The 21,710-nt window shown below is 36.1% G+C and overlaps 1 protein-coding gene and 1 long non-coding RNA gene across 25 annotated transcripts in view; both read left to right on the top strand.

The window, feature by feature from the left end:
• Window positions 1–9,365: 9,365 nt before the first annotated feature.
• Window positions 9,366–21,710, top strand: part of dbn1 (drebrin 1) — a 175,742-nt gene continuing 163,397 nt past the window's right edge. For all 24 annotated transcript variants that reach the window (XR_015520553.1, XR_015520550.1, XR_015520548.1 and 21 more), the window contains exon 1: window positions 9,366–9,480. Coding sequence is in view for 16 of the 24 variants with exons in the window: in XM_087301799.1 (XP_087157925.1) it covers window positions 9,398–9,480 (83 nt within the window). In the remaining 8 variants the exon portion in view is untranslated. The remainder of the gene's footprint in view (window positions 9,481–21,710) is intronic.
• LOC147838941 (uncharacterized) lies at window positions 12,364–16,724 on the top strand. The gene is made up of 2 exons (XR_015520627.1): window positions 12,364–14,967; window positions 15,151–16,724. It is a non-coding gene; the product is annotated as an uncharacterized LOC147838941 (long non-coding RNA).

Below are 21,710 nucleotides of genomic sequence, written 5' to 3'. Positions count from 1 at the left end.
TTTTTTAAGCAGGGCAAGGTTGTAAGTATAACGTGTAAATACGTTTAACATTACCGACTGTTGATAAAAAGCTTTCCAAACAAAACGACTTTCTTTTGACAAAACCTTGATAAGACGGCTAAAACATACTTTGTCCTTCATACGTCTTTCACGTCAAATCCAAAATGGCGTCTAGATTCAGGTTTTTTGTTGACTTACTGCAGGTTATTTTACAGCAAGTGTGGTTATTTTTGTGAATTTTGCTGCGGGAGGGAAATAGACGTCTTATTTACAATAATATATCATATGTTTTATAACCACAAGGGGGCGATATTATCAAATTTTTAATAGCTCATGTAAACAACATCCTAACACTGAAGTTAATCGTCCAAACAGGCTGAAATTTACACCAATAATGTAAAATACCAAGAAATTTACACCAATAATGTAAAATACCAAGAGCAGACTATCAACCCATCTTAAGCAGGGGATTGAGGAGCTCAGTCATGTCAGTATTTGAACAGGATTTTTCAGCATTTTCAAAAATGCAGTTTACAAAAACATAAGAAATACCCTCAAAGGATCCAGTTTTTCATGAGGGGATTTTAACAACTAAATAGTCTTTTCACTGGTCAGGCTCTTTCTAAAACGCGCTCCATGGGTCTCGCTTTCATATTTCTGGAATGTGGATTGTATTTTCACTGAGCTCCAGCTTTAACCCTGTGGAATAATGTATGCTTTACTAAACTCTTGTTTTCAAGTATCTGAAATTACCAAATATCTTGAAACCAACAGTGCATAAACTACTCGCTTGATCTAACTTCACTCCCCCTCTTGTCCACTTTTTTTTTTTTTTTGTAACGATCATATTTTAACTGTGTGTGTGTAGATTATGGATAAGTAAAGTGTTGTGGATGTGACTGGAGTCCATTGATGGCATTAATCAGATTTCCTGGAATAATGGCTGTAATTTGAACATGCAGGAGCATCGCTCCTCCTGTGACATTAGATCACTGGACAGATGAATGGAAAGAAAATGGGGTTTCTGTTAATCTACTTCAACATGCACAAAACTGGAAAAGGAAAGGTTTTCATGTGTTGATTTAATATAATAGCACCTATTTTTGCAGCCAGCATGGTGGCTCAGTGGTTAGCACTGTCACCTCACAGCAAGAAGATAGTCCCGGCTGGGCCAGTTGGCATGTGGAGTTTGCATGTTCTCCCTGTGTTGTACGATTTTAAAAGGGAGGCAATGGCACCTAACCTCACCCCTAAACCCAACCATCATTGGGAGATGAGCAAATCGTTCTAAATTTACGAATTAGATCGTACAAATTCATACAAATTATAATAGCCACTAAATCAAAAAGTTACAAATTGCCATGAGATAGCATTGGACTTTCTTCTGGGTGCTCTGGTTTCCCCCACAGTCCAAAGCTATACGCTATAGATTAATTGGATGAGCTAAACTCGCCATAATGTATGAGTGATTGTGTGAATAAATGTGTAGGGGGCTTTCTTAGTACTGGGTTGAGAATGCTGCATAAAACATATGCTGGAATAATCGGTGGTTCATTCCTCTGTGGCAACCCCTGATAAATAAGGGACTAAGCCGAATTAATGAATGAACCTATCTTTGTCAAGATATTTGTTTCATTTGTTGATATGCTATAGGGTCCAGGCACTTTTTTATTTGTTAATCCAAATAATTTTTCCCTCTACTTACTTGGTTCAGATGATTTGATTAACACTTTCCTTGAACGTTTGTCTAATTTTTATGAAAATCAGGTCATCTTCAGACCTACTGACAAAAGCATTATGATTCATGAAACAAACAAATTCAAGAATACACCAAAGTAATCAGTATGATACCCAGTTTTTCAATGTTGGCCATTTTGAGCATGGGCCAATTTAAATTTTATCGAAAGGATTTTGTACTGGCACGTCATAACGAAACTGTGTGTGTTCCAAACAGTATCTGTCGCCCTCTAAAGGGCATTTTGGTGTGAAAACAATCATTGACACCATTTTGAAGCGTTGTTTCAAATCGAAGAGCTCATAACTGGCCCCACTGAAATGATGGACACTTAAGACCCCCATGATCCTATGTGCAGGGAAGTTGTTTGGTGTTGAACAGCGCTTTCCATTGGAAAGGGTCTTGCCCTAATCCCTTTGAAGCTGTCAGTACTGGGGGTAAACCCTTTAAAGGATGAGCCCTCTAGAATGGAACATATGTGTAATCATGACTATGTGCTAAAACTATGCAACATTTTTGGGTCAAATGACTCAATATTGGGTTAATATTAATCAGGGGTTGGCACAGCAGAATGAACCGCCAACTTATCCAGCATATGTTTTAAGCAGCGGATGCCCTTCCAGCTGCAACCTATCACTGGGAAACACCCATACGCTCTCATTCACTATGGACAATTTAGCTTACCCAAATCATTCAATTATTCGTTCATTTTCTTTTTGACTTATTTGCTTTATTTCTCTGGGGTCGCCACAGCAGAATGAACCGCCAACTTATCCAGCATATGTTTTGTGCAACGAATGCCCTTCCAGCTGCAACCCATTACTGGGAAACATTCATACACTCTCATTCACACTCATACACTCTGAACAATTTAGCTTACCCAATTCACCTGTACCACATGTCTTCGGACTTGTGGGAGAAACCAGAGCACCCGAAGGAAACCCATACCAACACGGGGCAAACATGCAAACTTCACACAGAAATGACAAATGAGCCAGCTGAGGCTCGAACCAGCGACTTTCTTTCTGTGAGGTGACATCGCGACCCACTGCGCCACATATTAGCTTTTAGCACATTGCTGCTCATTCCCAGAAAGAACTTGATTACTTTGTCATCCTGAAACTACTTGTACATTCATCTTTCGTTCTCAAGACCATCAATGCCTGTCTAGTCTGCAGCTCTGCTTCCTTTCTGTTTGGCCAGTGAAGAACTGGCCACGCTAACCGTGTCTGGTTTCTCTAAGGGTCTGTTCTCCACTTCCATCTGTTGGTGGTAGAGTTTTGGTTCCTTTCTGCAGTCACCTTTGACTTGCATGGCAGGAGTCACTGGAGCTGCTTTTCAGTAAATCCTCTTTCACCAGTGACATTTCTATTAAACTGAAGCCTACAACTTCTTGTACCAGCATTCTACCACTACTTTGCCTGATCTGTTGACTATGTGACCTGTCTGTTCATCTTTTCCACAATCTACTTTGTGTAAAGCACTAAACAGAAGAGGTGACTTGAGCTCTATCAGGTTGGATGGGAAGTGACTGTGGAGCCATTTTCAGATCTTTCAAGAGATGTTTGAAAGGATTTAGGTCTGGGCTCTGGCTGGGCCACTCAAGGACATTCACAGAGTTGTTGTGAAGCCACTCCATTGACATTTTGGCAGTGTGCTTTAGGTCATTGTCCTGCTGGAAGATGAACCAACACCCCAGTCTGGGGTCAAGAGCCCTCTGAAGCAGGTTTTCATTCAGGATGTCTCTGTACATTGCTGCATTCATCTTTCCCTCTATCTTAACTAGTCTTCCAGTTCCTGATGATGAAAAACATCCCCACAGCATGATGCTGCCACCACCATGCATCCCTGTAGGGATGGTATTATCCTGGTGATGAGCGGTGCCTGATTTTCTCCAAACGTAACGCCTGGCATTCACTCCAAGTTCAATTTTAGTCTCGTCAGACCAGAGAATTTTGTTTCTTATGGTCTGAGAGTCCTTCAGATGCCTTTAGACGAATTCTAGGCAGGGAGTGGCTTCCATCTGACCATTCTACTATACAGTCTTGATTGGTGGATTGCTGCACAGATGGTTGTCCTTCTGTGAGGTTTTTCTTTCTCCACAGAAGAATGTTTTAGCTAAGACAGAGTGACCATTGGGTTTATGATTACCTCCCTGACTAAGGCCCTTCTCCCTCGATTACTCAGCTTAAATTAAAGTCCTGGTGATTCCAAACATCTTCCACTTATGGATGATGGAGGCCACTTTGCTCATTTGAATTTTTTAAACCAGGCAGAAATTTTTCTCTAATCTTCCCCAGCTTTGTGCCTACCTTGAGGTCTACAGACAATTCTTTTGTCTTCATGCTTGGTTTGTGCTTTGCCATGCACTGTCAACCCTGGGGCCTTATATAGACATGTGTATGCCTTTTCAATTAATGCCGAATCAACTGAATTTACCACAGGTGAACTTCAATAAAGCTGCTGAAACACCTCAAGAATGATCAGTGGAAACAGAATGTACCTGAGCTCAATTTAGAGTTTCACGACAAAGGCTGAGAATACTGATGTACATGTGATTTTTCAGTTTTTTTTTTTTATTTTGAATCAATTCGCAACAATTTAAAAAAATCTTTTTTTTTGCTGAAAGATATCGTAATGTAATTAAATTGTAATACACTTTTTATTGTAATTTCATTAAGATTTTGAATAAGTTTGATAGTTTAAGTTAAATAATAAGCCTGATCAGACATTGTTCAAACTACAAATTTAAGATAATATTTTGCTGTTTATTTGGTAAATGAAGTGAACATGTTTGGGTGAAGTCTCCTTTGGTTCTAACATCACTGGAGTTGTTAGGCACACTGTAGCAGTTCAATCAGAGTCCTGTATTGTGTTCACAAACTATTCCTGAATGGCAAAGCTCCCCTAACATGCCTGCTTTCTGGATGCCCGCCGAGGCTCTGCCGGACAGATGTCTTGCCTAAGAACAATCCTCATCACCACTGAATATAATTGCTACCTTTGTAGGCAGCAGGAGACGCCAAGGACCAGATGAGTGAGAAGAATTAATTAATGGTAACCCATTTAGTGGGCAGCCAAGGGGAGGGGAAGCTCTGGGGCAAACAGAGACTCTGATTGGATAAGACTGCAGTAGAAGGTGAATGTGTATGTGTGTGTTTTGTTTGTTGTGTGTGTGTGTGGGCTGGTAGAAGGGTGAAGGCTAAGCTCTATAGCTCATTTCTTTTTGTGTGTGTGTGTGTGAGTGTGTACGTGTGTCCATCTTGTACATATGGCTCACTGTAGATGTGTGTTTGTAGGTCGTGGGATTAGATATGGTACCATTGTTTTCAGCCAGAAATAAAGTACCCTAGTGGAAGTTTGTGTGGGTGAAATCTGTTCTCGGTTGAATACATTATTAGTACACACACACCGACCCATGCTGTGACTCACCGATCTTGGCCTCGTGCCACGATTCGGGATTGGAGAGAATCCACGGAGCTTGAGGACACTGCTGTTAAGAGGTTAAGTACAAGATACTATAGGATAAGGTGTGCGTTTGTTTACTCTTTAAGGGATGGAAATGTTCCCACTATAGGAAGTCTTCCACGTTTGAGTTAGTCCTTGTGCTGCTTAAAGGGACAGTTCAACCAAAATTTAAATTAGTTTATTTGGTAGCCCTCATGGGACATCTAAACTCAGTCTGTGGATGAAAACTGATTGTTATTTAAAACAATATTAACATTAAGCCTGGTTTATACTCGACGCGTCCGCTAGTTCACTGGAGTGCATGTGGCGAATGTGACGACATCGCTGTGTTTGCAGAGGTTCGCTTTGGCTGTGGCTGGCGGAGCCAAAATCAAATTTTTTTTAAGACTCGAGCTAACAGTTCCCACGACGCCAATTTTTTTTATCTGAAATAGGTACGACTATACAGACATCTTTATGATCCTTGATCATAGAGATAACCAGATAATCAATATTCCTTGGCTAGAAATTCCCAACAGCTGTGGGAATGAAGGAAAATTTTTGTTAAAAAGTTTGAAAAAAACTGGGGGATAAGTTTGTTAAAGCCAAAAGAAGCAATGGCAGAAGTGGACAGTCAGGTTCACAATTACAGAAGTATGATTTTCCAGCATGCATAGGTTGTACACTAATGCATATTTTACAAATTTGAATTTAAAATAATTTAATACAAAACTATAATTAAGGAAGAAATTATTTCTTTAATAACAGGAGAAGAATATTTGAACCTGTCGGTTTACAATATACTGATGACTTGTTTTTCAATGCTTTATTGGTAATAATGGTCAGGAATGTTGGACCATTATTGCCTTTTTAGCATAAGAAGAGGACAGAAACTAGCCAGACAGTATTGTGTGAATTGTGGAGTGGGCTAAATCTAAAAAAAACATCTGTATTTTTTAGTAAGTGCACTTTTTTTTATTTTTGCCATAATAAAAACATATTTGTAAAGCAACTCATGTTCTGTTGTCATTATTATTTTAATAAACTTGAATAGTTAAAACTGTCCAAAATATGAACAAAAGCAAGTGATGCATCAAAGTTTGATTAAAAAAAATCTCGAATGGTTATAAAAATCCTTATAATCATTAATCATTTATAAAAATAATTAGTTTAGAAAACTTAAAAAATAGTAATGACATGACGTAGTTACGGAAACTTTCTACTTCTCTTTTTAAGCTTCTGTCTTTACAGTTTATTTGTATTGACTGCATGCTGCGTTGTTTTAAAGAATAACACTACGCCAAATGCGGCAAGTATAAAAGCCTTGTCTGTTTTGTAAGGAGCGCGCACAGTCAGCGGAAGTGTGCGATGCGGCGCCAGGCGAAACTAATCCAGCTTTAGGCTACATCCACATGGCAACGATCATGGTTTTATGCATTTGCGAATTCTAAATGTTTTGCATCCACACACTTACCGTTGCAAGAAATGTCTACATCTAGATGGAAACACAAAGTGAAGTTTAATATTAAACAAATTTTAAGAGGAGCACATGTTCATGATTGACCCAGCTGGCCCACATTAGCTAATCACTCTGATGTTAAAAAACTCTCGCGATCGTGAGGCGGGTACCTCGGATTGAGCAGTCGGCAGCAGTTGCTCTCCAAAGATTGCGTTACCAAAAGCATGATGGGAAACGACTGGCTGACGACACAGCTTAATGCTGATTGGATGAGACTGACACATTACACTTTATTCTCTATCTTGTTTAACTAATATGGTTATTTATTTAGATTTACACGCAAACAAAAACAAAACACATCCTTGTAAAACATAGCGTGACCTATCCAATATAAATAAATGTTACTAATAAATCATTAGGATGTGCATGTGCTGTATTTTATTTCTCTCTCAGTTTAAAGTCCAGTTTGTTGTCATTTTCACTTTTTGTATGTTTGTGTAAATTTTGTATTGTAATTTTTATGCAGCGTTATTCCATGAAAGTCAATCCAATACATAGTGTACATATATGCTTACATGCATAGGTAATCAGACTGCTTTGTCATTATGCCTCATCTTTGTGTGGTTTCATATGAGAAGTAAAAGGGGTGTAGTAAACAAGACACACACAAACACACACACACACAGACACACGTTACGTATGTGAAGTCAAAAGTCATGTTATACCACAAGAGCATTGATCTTTCTCCTGTTTAGGAGATTAGCCTTGATTTTAGGCTTTGGGCTTAAGACTTGATGAGAGGATATGGTTTTGTGTTATAATTGTTTATAATGGTACAATGTGCGAACGCCTTTCAAATAGTTTCGATAAGTGAGCGATGTGTAGAAAGATGAGCGAGTAGAGCCGTGAACGGGTTACCTGTTTAGAATTTATCGAACGAATCAGAAGCTGTTAGACCTGTCTGGGCCTGGGTTCGTCTCTCACTCCCCTGTCCCTCCTGCCAAAGCAGAAGGGGAAGCCAGAGGGAGCCAATCAAAAGTAACGATAATAATGATAAGTGATAAGTAATGATAAGAGTGAACACATTGGAGCAATCCAGTGCATGAATTAGAGATTGACCTTGTTTGTGGGATTAGGACTTTCGCGTTATAATTGTTGATTTTTGTTTTAGGGTTTGGTTGTCCTTTAGGGTTAGGATTAGGTTGGGGTTAGGCTAGTTCACCCAAAATGGTTAATTCTGCCATCGGTTACTCATCTTTTACCTGTTTACATCCCTTAACTATTATCTTCCCGTGTTTTTTTTCAACGGAAAAACAAAACACCACTACAGAAGTCAATGCCGGGGTTGGGCCAAGAAACGCACCCTTGCTGCAAAATGCACCCCCTTATAGACTTTCATTAGTCTACATAAAAAATCAAAGGCTATAATTGATTAAAACGTAAAACGATTATTAAAATGAGTTACCATGCTACTCTGAATATTCCCTCTGAAATAGCATGTAAGTGTGGCTTAGTAATAAGTTAAATTTCTGCTTGTTGCTGGCCAAACACTAACTACATTTCTAACTGGCGAATGACATGAACTACAAGTGGGTTGTCTGCTGTCTTATGGCAGTGCTTGCGATTTCAGGAGGCGTGGCTTTAAAACACAGTCCCTCCTTTGCCGTCCAAAGATAATATGCTAACCTGTTAGCATTTTGGCAGATCACCTACTGCACCCTTAACATAATTGTTTTAACAAATTTAAGTGGACTGAACATAAAACAATTAAGTTCTACAAAAAAAAAAAAAACTCAAGACTTATGTTGTTTTAGCTCATTTTAAATAGTTTGAACAAAAAAAAAAAAACGTAAAATGATTATTATTTTGATGGATAAAGCAAGGACAAGAAGTAAAACACATTTTAAAACGCACTACGTTTACAGATAAATGTAAAATAATATTATTGACTAGTGTAGCCTAAAATTAGGTTTTTTTGTGTGTGTTTTAAACAGAGATTTAGGCAGCATGGAAACATAAATTGTTTGTTGCCATTTTTAACTAAACCACACATTACATTAACTTAATCTCATCGGTATTGTATTTAAAGTCAGTCAATTTTTTATTCATATATCTTCTGTAAGGAAGGGCTCTATTCATGAAACTCACCTCAGTCACTCTCATTAGTGTCATAACTCTATTATTAAAGATATTTGTAATCAATTTAAGTTTAAATACACATTTTATAGGGTCTGCATTTTAAGCAGGGGTGCTCCTCTTTTTTTTCACGTGCTTAACAGAAGAAAGATACCCGAGTGGAATCACCCAATAGTGAATAAATGTTATTTTTTTGGGGTGAACTATCCCTTTAAATGGTTTATTTTTTTCGGACAAAACTGAATTTTATCGAGTATTACCAGCACCCTGTTCATATGGGTCTATAATTCTATTCACTGTCGTTAAATGCTCTCTATATACCAAAAAACAAAACAAAAAAAAACATCATGATCTTGCTTTGTAGTTCGTGGTGTCGTTAGCGTCGTGTTTTTTTAGAGGCCCGTTAAACCGTTCCTCCAGTTCCCCCGCCGCTGCTCTCCATTGTATCCTCACCATGATGGCACTAGGACCGTGCGGAGCAGCAAAGCAGAGGCAGCAGCGTCTCTTTGTTCGGCGTGCAACATCTCATCTCCTCCTCCTCCTCCTCTCGCGCTCCGCAGTGACTCTCCGCTCCCCATCATCACTGCTACACTGGTCTGGATGATTGCAGTGGCAGCAACATGGCTGTGAATCTCAGCAAGAACAGACTGGCCCTCTTAACAGCCTACCAGGACGTTATCAACGAGACTTCGGCGAACGACTGGTAAGATAAATCAGAAGACTCCTTATTTTTTTTGTTTGGCGTCACTTCATCGCATTGAATGGAATGAAACTTGCGTTGCAGAGAATGGGATGCAAGGATTAAACGCGTTTGGGATGCGTTCTAGATCTCATGCTTTCTATTCCTCAAATCTTTCTACCTATTTGTGTGTGAGAATCGATTTGTTAATACACTAGTCACAATGGTGATTTATTTATAATTGCATTTATATTTTGAAGCCTGAAGCGACACATTTTTGTCATTTTGTTGGCATCTCTTTTGCTTGTATGTTTGCTGTACTCGAATTGTACAGTAGGTTGCAGTTCATGTTTTGACCTCCAGAGAGTTGTGCAAGGGGTTCTGTACTGTTTGCTCAGTTCATAGGAGTCTTCACTACAGAGCCAATTGGAAAGCATGACTAGATGATCATAAAGCCAACATACTTAGAGCTTTTCCAATTATTTTACCTGCTTGATTGAAGTATTAGATCTTCTTTTCATTTGCATGGCCTGGAGAGAGATGGGCGAGGCAAGAGCTGTCAATCAATTTATCATTGTGTGCTCTTATCGCTGTCTTTAGTACCAGACGGAAACATAACCATCAGTATTAGAGCTCTTTGTATGGTCTATATGGGTTTTGTATTGGCCTCGTGGTTGTGCGTGTTGTACGGGACAGCGAGGTGTCAGATCTCTTTGTGTTCAAAATGAAACTGTGGATCATTGTCGGTTCAGTACCCCTGCGTATGAAGTTTTGATTTGGATGATGTCCAGAAAATGTATCCTTATGCAGGGCTGGACACTCTGACTCTGGATATATGATGACTCATGATTGACCAATATATTGGTCAGGCCCAGTGCTTAGCTAATGTTTGGGCTTTTTGGCATTATCAGCATTGGACTCTCAATGTTGGGCCAATTTAACAGTGTCAGTCCACCCACAGCCTTGCTTGGGAATAATATTAATGAATTATTCTTTTATTATATTATATAATTCTTATATATATATATATATATATATATATATATATATATATATATATATATATATATATATATATATATATATATATATATAAGACTTTTTCTTCATGGCATTAATGTATTCATATTTCTTTATGTATGCATGTATGTATATCTTTTGTATTTGTATGCATGCCTGTTTTTAGCACATACCATTTTAGACATTTAAATAAACAATACTAATAATAACGATAGAGCTTTGATATTGACATTGCAGCAAGATGAAAAGATTCAAAACTATGTGTTTAACTTAATTTTTTTGTACCTACATCATAATGTGTCTTGAGCAAAAAGATAAAATGGCTATAATACATCTTTAACATTATTTTTAGATGGCATTTGTTGGGATATCAAAATGGTTTATTCAAGGATGCAATAAACTAATTAATTGTCATTTAAACATTTTTACTCTTGTTGAGTATTCATACTTTCTTTCCCATATTTGTACAGGTGCAGGTCAGAATATTTTTTTTTATTTGCAAAAAAAAAAACTATATATATATATATATATATATATATATATATATATATATATATATATATATATATATATATATATATATATATATATATATATTATTTTTTTTTAATTAATTAATTTATTTATTACCTGGTTATCACACCCATTTATTACAGTTATTACACATACTATTTTCCAAAAAGATTCTTGCAACATCATAGTAGATGTTTGTGTGTAATATGATTTTTACCTACAGTATATGAAATCATTTAGGAAAAAGTACTTATTACTTATCGTAAACACCAAAATAGGACGTCACAACTTTTACCCATGTTTTGTGGTTTGTATCTTTATTTACAGAAATATACCCATCTACTTGAGATTATTACATAGATTTATGCCGTACTCTTTTATTAATCACCTAGACCTATTATATTGGTCATCTGACCCTCTACTTTCTCGAATAGTCAGTATTACCAATAACAATGAATTTTAACCCGTATTGATTGACCACCATTGATGTTCATAGTTATTATGAACTCATAGTAACTAGCCCCCAGGCCTGGTTCCCAGAGAACTAATCTTATTGTAGCCAAAGTGGCTCATATTGTTTAGACAGTAGACCTGGTTTCAAAATGAGTTCTTTCAGTTTAATAGCGCTTGAAGTTACAATTCTCAATTTTTCTCACCATCATTTAGTGTAGATAATTGCATATAGATAAAAGATTATTATACTGCTTGAGATTATTAATTTGATTTAAGTAAAATATGAATATTATATTGGTCTAGACACAGTATTCCCATTAACAATGAATTTTAACCCATATTTATTATGGGTAAATAAATCAGAGTTATTATGAACTCAAAGTAACTAGCCACCAGGCCATAGTTCTCAGAGAACTAATTTCATTGTAGCCACGGTGGCTCATGTTGTTCATAGTGTTTAGACAATAGACCCTGTTTTAAAATAATTGCCCTTTTTTAATTGTCCCAAATGCCATTACTATAGCATTAAAATCATTTAAACTGTGTGGTGGATGAGGAGATTCCTCCAATGAGTAAATGTGCTTTATAAATGTGAGGAAGTGTTATTTACAGTTTCCACCAAGAAATGAATACTTTCACAAATAGTTGTAGGAACTTAAAAAAAAAGTTCCTCACGGTTCAAAGTGCTTGAAGTTACAATTCTCAACTTGCTTTAACATCCTTTAGTGTAGATAAATGCATATAGATAAAAGGGTTCCACTTCATATAAAGTGTTGTTAACTACTATTTACTTTCATCAAAAGATGAATAAAATGTAAGTCATGTGTTCATAAATGTATTGCAGAAATCTTCTGGTGCTCTTGAGGGATGGGGTATGGGTAAGGTTAGGGACAGATTTAGTGGTCTGGGTAGTTTTAAGAGTAGGTTAAGGTGTAAGGTATGGTCAATAGTGTAATTATAAATGTGATTACAGAAGTTAATTACATATGTAGTTACTTGCATGTATTTAATCAAGCATACATACAATTTAACAACGTGTATTTACACAATGAGAAAATTGTAACGAATTATTAATTTCCAAGTAAGTACATATTAGTTAAGGCCACTTAATACAAAGTGGGACCGATGCATTTTAAGAGTCTAAACTAGACCAGATTTAATGAGGATCATCTGTTTGAGCTGAAAATCATCACTGTGGGAGTCTGTCTAATTGATCTTGGTACAATTTTGAAACAAATGGACATAAAATCAATAACTTTTCCAGAAGGATTCAGATTCTCTCGTTCTCATCGAGATGTTTGTTTTCTGCCTCAACGCTCTGTAATTTGCTTGATTGCATGATTATTGCTTTGAATAAACTGATGTCCCAGAGTTGCCCCTTTATGCACAGATGACGTGAGGGGAAGAAAGACAAAGACTTTCAGCCTCTGTAAACACTTTCCTTCCTTCATATTCACCCTTAAACCTTGGTCCAAACAATGCTCTTGTCCTATGTGCGTCCAATCACATGACTGCACCAGATGCAAACACAACTTTCTACTCTTTCCTGTAAGCAAAACTCATTAAAGGCTTTTACCCACATAGTTGACCTTATCACCAAGTACGTCTGTCCTTGTTTGAGTTAACTCGCATTCCTCTTCCTGGTATTCATCCATGTGGTGTTACGATACAACCAACACCAACCAACTGAGCCTATTTGTGAAACCTTACCACAAAGCAACTCCGTTTAAAAGATGAGGTCAAGCCCACAGGGTCATCAACCCTAACCACCATTCACTGCCAACAGTACTTAAGGGTAGACTTCAAAATGGAGTAGATTAAAACTTCTGAGGCGCATTAGACATAAAATCAAATTGTCCCGAGTGCATGTGTAAGGTTGGAGGACGAGGTCTGGGATGTCCTTTATAGGGCGTCATCCTTTGTAAAAAAGGATTGCGATTTGTGGAGAGCCGTAGGGTTTTTAACAGACATGCGTTTGAAGTCAGACAAGGAAAGGTTGGATATCAGAGTACTCTCAAATATCAAACCAGAATTGTTGTAAAGAAGGTTCTGAAGAAAGAATATGGATATTTGATCCTCAGAGCTGATAATGACTTCAAGAATAATTATGTTGAGTAAGGGTAGTGAAGCCAGATCTTCTAGACTCTTCATATAAGCTTTCTACAGACCTCTGTTTGTTATTAAAAAAACAAACTACTTTTATTGGACATGAACACATTTTACAACTCCCCTAAAGTTAAACAATTGAGTTTTACCATTTTTTAATGCATTCAGCTGATTTGCTGGTCTGATGAGATCATTTTAGTTTAGCTTAGCATAAATCATTCAATCGGATTAGACCATTAGCATCTCACTTAATAATCTAAAAACAAATAGTTTTTTGGAGTTTATATAATTTTCCAGTTTAAAGCATTTTTTAGGTTGATATGGCTTGGAGCTATACTCTCATTCTGGTGTAAAAATCAAGAAACGTAGCTGCTGCACAATGGTTGTAGCAGGCGCAATTATTCATTCATTCATTTTCTTGTCGGCTTAGTCCCTTTATTAATCCGGGGTCCCCACAGCAGAATGAACCGCCAACTTATCCAGGAAGTTTTTTACGCAGCGGATACCCTTCCAGCCGCAACCCATCTCTGGGAAACATCCACACACACATACACTACGGACATTTTAGCCTACCCAATTCACCTGTACCGCATGTCTTTTGACTGTGGGAGGAAACCCACGCGAAGGCAGGAAGAACATGCAAACTCCACACAGAAACACCAACTGAGCCGAGGTTCGAACCAACGACCTTCTTGATGTGAGGCGACAGCACTACCTACTGCGCCACTGCCTCGCCCAAGGTGCAATTATATTACTCAGAACTTGAAAATAGTTCCCATCTAGGTATAGTATAGGTCTAGGTATAATTAATTACCAGCATTGCTTGATATCATTGCATAAGCTTCAATTGTTTAACTCTATACACCTCCTTTTAAAAATCTTATGTTTTAATATAAATGAAATTGTATGAATTACTTTTCTGATAATACATAAAATAGTTATGTTTCCTTGTGATATCGGGCTCTGTATACCTACTAATGTGTTCATTTTCGATACTCCAATCAAGGAACAAAATTCCATTAAGAATATTAATTTTGAGATTTTTATTAAAAGATAAACAAGTTATAATATGAGAATGATAAACATTTTTACATGAGCTCAACATTTTGGGGTAGTTCACTTATGATTGTACCATTAAAACGCTATTCACCTTATTCTCTGCATATGAGTGGGCGCAGCCATTTGAATCTTCATGGCTTGAGATTTCCGGTCTCATTCACTTCCTTTAATTTTTAGACATTAAAAACAGCTTGTTTCGCTGTTTGTTGTTGCAAACTGATATTTTCTAATTATATTATTCTATTTTGTCTGTATAGTCATCCAAACAATTGTTTGTAGAGCTAGCAGTTTGACCATTTTCTGCCTTTTATTATTCCTAGTCATTTTTCCCATAGGGGACTGAAACAATCGCAAAAACGAGTGCACTTCCGCATTAAAGAATAAAGTCAATAAAACGCCTTGAATATAAATTTAAAAAGGCAACCAAAAACTAAACCAAAGCATACAATCCTTTGTATTTTCAAGTAAAATTAAATATTACACCAGGTATGTCAGCAGTCCGTAAGTCTAGATTAAATATAGAGATTTAAAAGGCAAGAATAGTACAACATACATATTGTCAACACTTTACTCAGCTGTCTGATTTAATAAATCACTGATGTTGAAATAGGAGCAGTTACCAACCTCTTGAAATTTTTCATGTGAGGGCTCTGTGTGTCTTTCAGGTGCTATGCTAAATGAGTTAGCATGTTAGCGTATTTAGTTTACACTGCTCTATAGTAACTCTTGCATATTGGCTTGTTCATTTGCCTCAAATCTGAAATAGTGAGATAACAATGCCAGTATCAAATAGAGGTTCAGTTACAATTATCATGCCATCGATTTGGTTCAATTCCAATTCTTTCTTTTACCAATCCTACTATGGTTACAGTTTCACAGCTAACTCCAAAACAACTTCTTTTGTGTTCAGCTGAAGAAAGAAACTCTAAAGATTCAGAACCACTAAATAGTGAGTAAATCTAATGTATTTGGGGTGAATTACCCCTTTTTGGGTTCAGCATTGCAGCAGTGATACAGCTGCATATACCATTTCTTTTAAATTTCGTGCTGTTGGAGATTTCTGGGGACCCAATGATCGCTCTGCAGGGCATCAACGCACAGGATGTCTTGTGTAACACTGCAGCAAGAAAAGGCAGCAAAAACACAGTCCTTGCAGATCTTTCCAATGCTATTTTTAAGCTAGTTTTTTTTATATAGCAATAGATAAATTTCTGTAAGTCAACCAGAGCTCTTTAAATAATCAAAACAAAAGGAGAGTTATTCAGATTGCATATTAAATCTCTATCTATTTGGATTGCAAACTTTTAACATAACTTAATTTTATATGATTGATAATTGTTAATCAAACATAGATGAAACAAATTAAAGCAATGTTTATATAATAATATCAATAAATCCAATGTGCTTTAAATACTTCTTATTAATTTAAAACTCATTGGATTTAATCTGTTGCGTAGAGCAGTGTTTCTCAATCACGTTCCTGAAGGACCACCAGCTCTGCACATTTTCCTTGTCTCCCTTACCAAATCCTGATTCAGATCATCAGCAGAGACTGAAAGACATCTAATGGAATTGACAGACAATGGAGACAGCCAAAACATGCAGTGTTGGTGGTCCTCCAAGAATGTGGTTGAGAAACAGGGCTATTCAATTAGTTTGTCATGGGGGCCAGTTCAAGAAAAGCTTCTGAAATGAGGGACTGGGGAGATATGACTTGCAAAATAAGTGATGACACAACAGCATATAAGAGCCCATATGCTGTATTTTTGCTGCTTAATATACCCACATTGGCTTTTTCTACATTAAAACGTTAATATATTATATTTTGAAACTACATAACATTGTATTGTACAATGTGGCTTTTTTTTACAATCTTATTTAAATGTTGTATTTTGAAGCAATGTTTCAAACAAAAGCAGTGTATTGCTCAAGTAAAGGCTTCGTCTAAATTCAGACACATTCGTATGTTATGTTTTGAACTGTATAACAATAAGGGATGCAGTGATTATAGATGTTGGTTGTACGATTATACAGTCTGAAGAATAATGGTTTCACGGTTATCATGATTATTATGCATTTATTAAATTCAAAACACTGTTTAGAAAATCACAAGAAAACTGCTTATATTACGCGTTGTTCATTGGTGCTTAGTAACCAAATACAGCACAAAATAATAATAAAAAACAAGCAATAGTCCATTTCTCTCTCTGGTGCTTAAAAATAAATGAAAAAGTTTTTGATTTAAACATGAGTGATATTTTTACAATGAAAATAAACGACAGAACAATGAATAAATAAATAAAAATAAGAATAAATTGATTTGTCTAATGTTAAGTTAAGCTTTATATTAGCTAGGAATTTAAACGAACTGTTGTTATTATCTGCGTTCATACATACACAATCATTTTAATAATTTGTAATAATTAGTCTTTTTTTTTTACATTGCACTGAAAGCCACGCACAGCTCACCACAACAGCGTGAGATAATTTCTAATGTGTGTGCCTGAAGGGCACGAGTGCGTCGGTCCCCTTGTGAGCTGTGCATGCACTCCTCCAATATGCGCACACCTTCACTGGAAATAACGAACTTGCGGCCGAAAAAAAGACACAATATGTGAAACAGCCTGCTGCTCTAGTTAATCCAGTGTGCGTGCGTGTGTACGTGCATGCGTGCGTATTAGCCTCGGTATAAGCTTGGAACTTTAAACTAGCAAACAGTTGGCATAACTTTGTTTAGTTGCAGCAGTTTTGTTCCGTGCAACAGAAACACGGCATTGAGAAGCCTTTACGATTAATTAAACGTAATGATTTTAAGTTTAACACAGTTAATAGTGAAATCAGCTAATCATTGCATCCCTATTTACGATATCAGTGCATTGTACAAAAGGCCTTTTCTATAAACATATCCAAATATTTTCACCTGCTGCGCCATTTGCTTATGTTCAATTCAATTCAATTCAGCTTTATTTGTATAGCGCTTTTACAATGTAGATTGTGTCAAAGCAGCTTCACATAATGGTCATAGTAACTGGAACTAGGGTTGTAACGGTATGAATTTTTCACGGTATGATAATCGTCTAAAACAATACCACGGTTTGACGGTTTCGCGGTATACGGTATGTTACAAATGTTACAAAATAATAGAACAGTGAAGCAAATTTGACTTTTTCCAAATAATATATTTTTAGTTACTATAAACAACACCACTTACAATGAACAAATAAAAATAAGAAAATAATAAATAATGTGTCAAAGTCCAAATAAAGTCCAAATAAACATGGTGCAAATCCTCAGTAAAAAATAGATATAAATATTTACTATACTATAAATAGTTACATAACGAAACTAGATTCAATATGGAACATCCTTAGGTTTTATGTGCCAGCATGGATATGGTTGTCTATCGATATGGATTTGGATATGGTTGTCTGCAATGCAGACAAACAGCTGCATCTTCATTTGCGTCTTTTGAAAACAGCAAGAGCAGCAGTTCGTCTTTGCTGTGTCACTGTTTTGTCATGTTTCTGTGCTGCTGTGCATGCAAAAGTACTTAGTATGAGAATTATTTCATGCAAAACTTTTTTTTTTTTGCGTTTTATTTAGCCGCGCATAAATGTATGCCTATCTCTCATTCCGTGTTGTTCAAAAAGCTTGGTCCACAAACAAAAGCGAAACCTATGCTTATTGGTTGTGATATAGCGAGTTTGAACCAATCTGGGCATGGAGGAGGGACAATGCATCAATGTATCATGTCTGATTTGTCCGGAGACACAGTGACGAGCGTTTCTTTGTCAAATCAGCGTTGTCAAATGTTGATGACGTAACCGCACTGATTCCGGATGTGATACAGCACTGGAAAGCTGAGATTCTCTTCTTTATGCCAATCTTTGAATTGTATGAATCGGATCAGCGGATCAAAAGTTATTAAACATTTAAGAGCAATACTTATTTTTAGCCGCGGGCGGCTGTCTCGGTCTTTAAGGGTTAAAACCGTTGATATGCAATTGTTCATGGTATGATAATCGTGCACGTTCAAATCGTGGTAAACCGTCATACCGGTATATTGTTACAACCCTAACTGGAACAGTGTAGTTCAGTTTTTAGTGTTTAAGTTCAGTACAGTTCAGTTTAGCTCCTTTCAGTGTGATTTAAAATCATTACTGGGAGTTCAAACACTGAAGAGCAAATTCATCGATGCGTAGCTCTACCAATCCTGAACCATGCGAGCCAGTGGCGACAGCTTATGTCAGGTGACTCACTCTCTTTGCAGCCTTTAACTGCAGCTTGTGACGCATGTCACTTCATAACTATAGCGGCCAATTTTTAAATGAACTAAATTGATTTTTGATGTCTTGGTCACGCTATTTGGAGGGCCAGAACAAACTGCCCCGGGGACCGTGTTCGGCCTGCAGGCCACTAATTGAATAGCCCCGGTGTAGAGTAGAGTATGGTGCGGCACCAATTTTTGTAAACCAATCTCATAGTTTTTAACTAATTGAATAGGCCTTTTTCTACAGCTAGATATATTAATACCATGTCCATATTTTTACCAGATTAAATCTAATAGCATTTGATTTTAGCAGATTTAAATTGATTCTAAGAAATCGGACAGCATTCATTTAAATATAATCTGACAAGTTCAATAAAATCAAATGGTTGCAAACAATTAATGATAAACTTCACTGTGATCATGAGTGTAGATTATTGTTAAATAATTTAAGATATTAGTGCTTTCATTAACATTATGCAGCTCATAAGTAAGCTGTAAAGAAGGCTTATAAAAAAAAGCATCCAGATGGCAATCGCTTCATCAACCGTGTGTTTTGGCACAATGAAGCAAAGTGTGTGTAGCTTTTTTGGTGCGCTTTCTCAGATCACGTTTCAACAACAATCACATGTTCAGTCTGTAGGCGAAGCAGTAGATTGCTGTTGGTGGCTGTTTGAACAAATTCGACCAAAAGAGTGTTTACACTACAAAAGCAGTCCATTCAAAGCTGTATTGAACTACGTGTGGATGTGGCTGAAAGTGGACCATCTTAAAGCATTTTACAGCCTGTTTACACCTGTATAGTATGAAAATCTTAATTCTAGGCCTGTCATAGTAATCAATATATTAACTTATTGTACAATACTTAGAGATGACCTCAATAATTTTTGCCATTGCAATACAGTTGAAGTCAAAATTATTATATATATATATATATAAATATATAAATATAAAAATATATATATATATATATTTTTTCATTTTATATATATATATATATATATATATATATATATATATATATATATATATATATATATATATATATATATTATCTTCTAACAATTTTTATCATAAATTTTATAGATTTTATTACAGTGTTTGATTTTCCAATTTATTAAGAGATGCCTTTTAAAAACAGGGTTCATCATAAGAAAGCAAAAGCTGGATATTTTTAACCCAAATCTCAATTTAATTTTATTACATTCTCTATGAGATATTGAAGAGATCTTGAAGCTTTTCTTTCCTGTTATGGTTTGATTTAGCAAAAGATGACTCCACAAGAAGCAAAGTGTCATGCTGGTGCACTGCAACTCGTATCTGTTTCCAAATTAAACAGACAGCAACATTTGCCACTACCAAAACACAAGCGCTGCCTCTTCAGCAGGACGAAATCTGCTCGTTCAAGCTGAGCTCAAGTCTTTTCAGTTTTTGTTTAGGTCTTCTAAGCACACGAGAGCCCATGAGACAACTCTTCTGTTTGTATACGGCTGCCAAGAAATGTCGGGGGAACCACAGAGAGCACTGGAAATACACAGTTTGCATTGGTTCTACCAGACTCTATAAAATGTTATGATTTCCCCTAAAAGTGTACGAGTGTGAGAAGTCGAGACCTCAAGCTCACCTGGAGGGAGTTTATCTTCCACAGTCCTGCATTCCTACAGTATCAGGTCATGTATTTATCATGCCAATCCAGTGCTGGGGGAGCTGCGTTTAAAAACTGTGTTTGCTTGCCAAGATAAAAGCAACTCACTCTTAAAAGGACTGTTTTTTGCACAAACTAATTGTCCATGAATATCTTTTGCGCTAAACTATTTTTCTCAATAAAAAAAAATAAAGAAAAATATTTGCTGTAAAATGTACTCATTAAAACAACTATGATTACTTGTAAATGTAAAAACACACTGAACGAAAAGGGATGATTTCAGAGAATTAATGAAAATGAGAATATTTTTTTTTCATTTAAATTATTTTCACACCATTTCACATTTGAGGTTATTTTTAATATATACAACCAGGGCTTTACATTAATTTTTTTAATCACCGGCCACTGTGGCTAGTAGTTTTCCAATGTTACTAGCCACTCTGCATTTTCACTAGCCATAATTTTGTTGTTGGGAAAATATATTTTATATGCATAAATTTGACGTTGACATGCTAAAATTACTTGATTTAAATTTTGTGTTATGTCCACATGCGTCCTCATTTATTTCACTTTTTGTGTGTCGAATATGAGTTTGCTCATTGAGCATGAGCTAATGGGTCATGGTTTTATAGTGTTATATTGCAATTAGTTTTTATTTCATATTAATTTTTTTTAGAGCTCAAAATTAACAATGTACCAAATTTAGCTCTATAACAACACGAAACAATAATTAATTCTTAGCCACAATTTTGTAATGTGTTAAAACAAGCAAAATATAGCTGTATACTATACTTTTTATTTAACAAAACATTTCTTGAAAAAAAAAGAAAACCAATCTGTCGTGGCTAAAGATCTCTTAGATCACCAGTTGCCTGCACATAAATGGAGAGTTCATATCCCATTAAAGCAATGTTGTAAACAAATAATAATAACTAGATTATTAAAGTTTGTCGAGACAAACTTTGAGGCTGGCTTGTGAAAGCCTGTTGGTAATAGTTTATTTAGTTTAAACAGTTTTAAAAAGTATGAATAGATAGATAGATAGATAGATAGATAGATAGATAGATAGATAGATAGATAGATAGATAGATAGATAGATAGATAGATAGATAGATAGATAGATAGATAGATAGATATTAAGCATTTCTAGAATGTTAAAGTACTTAGCTAATCATTATTAGCATGTTGCTA

This window comes from Danio rerio, chromosome 21, assembly GCF_052040795.2.
Source record: "Danio rerio strain M-AB ecotype USA chromosome 21, GRCz13ab, whole genome shotgun sequence".
In the NCBI taxonomy this organism is placed as follows: domain Eukaryota; kingdom Metazoa; phylum Chordata; class Actinopteri; order Cypriniformes; family Danionidae; genus Danio; species Danio rerio.
Note: the sequence above shows the minus strand (reverse complement) of the source record. Positions and strands in the feature narration are given on the sequence as shown.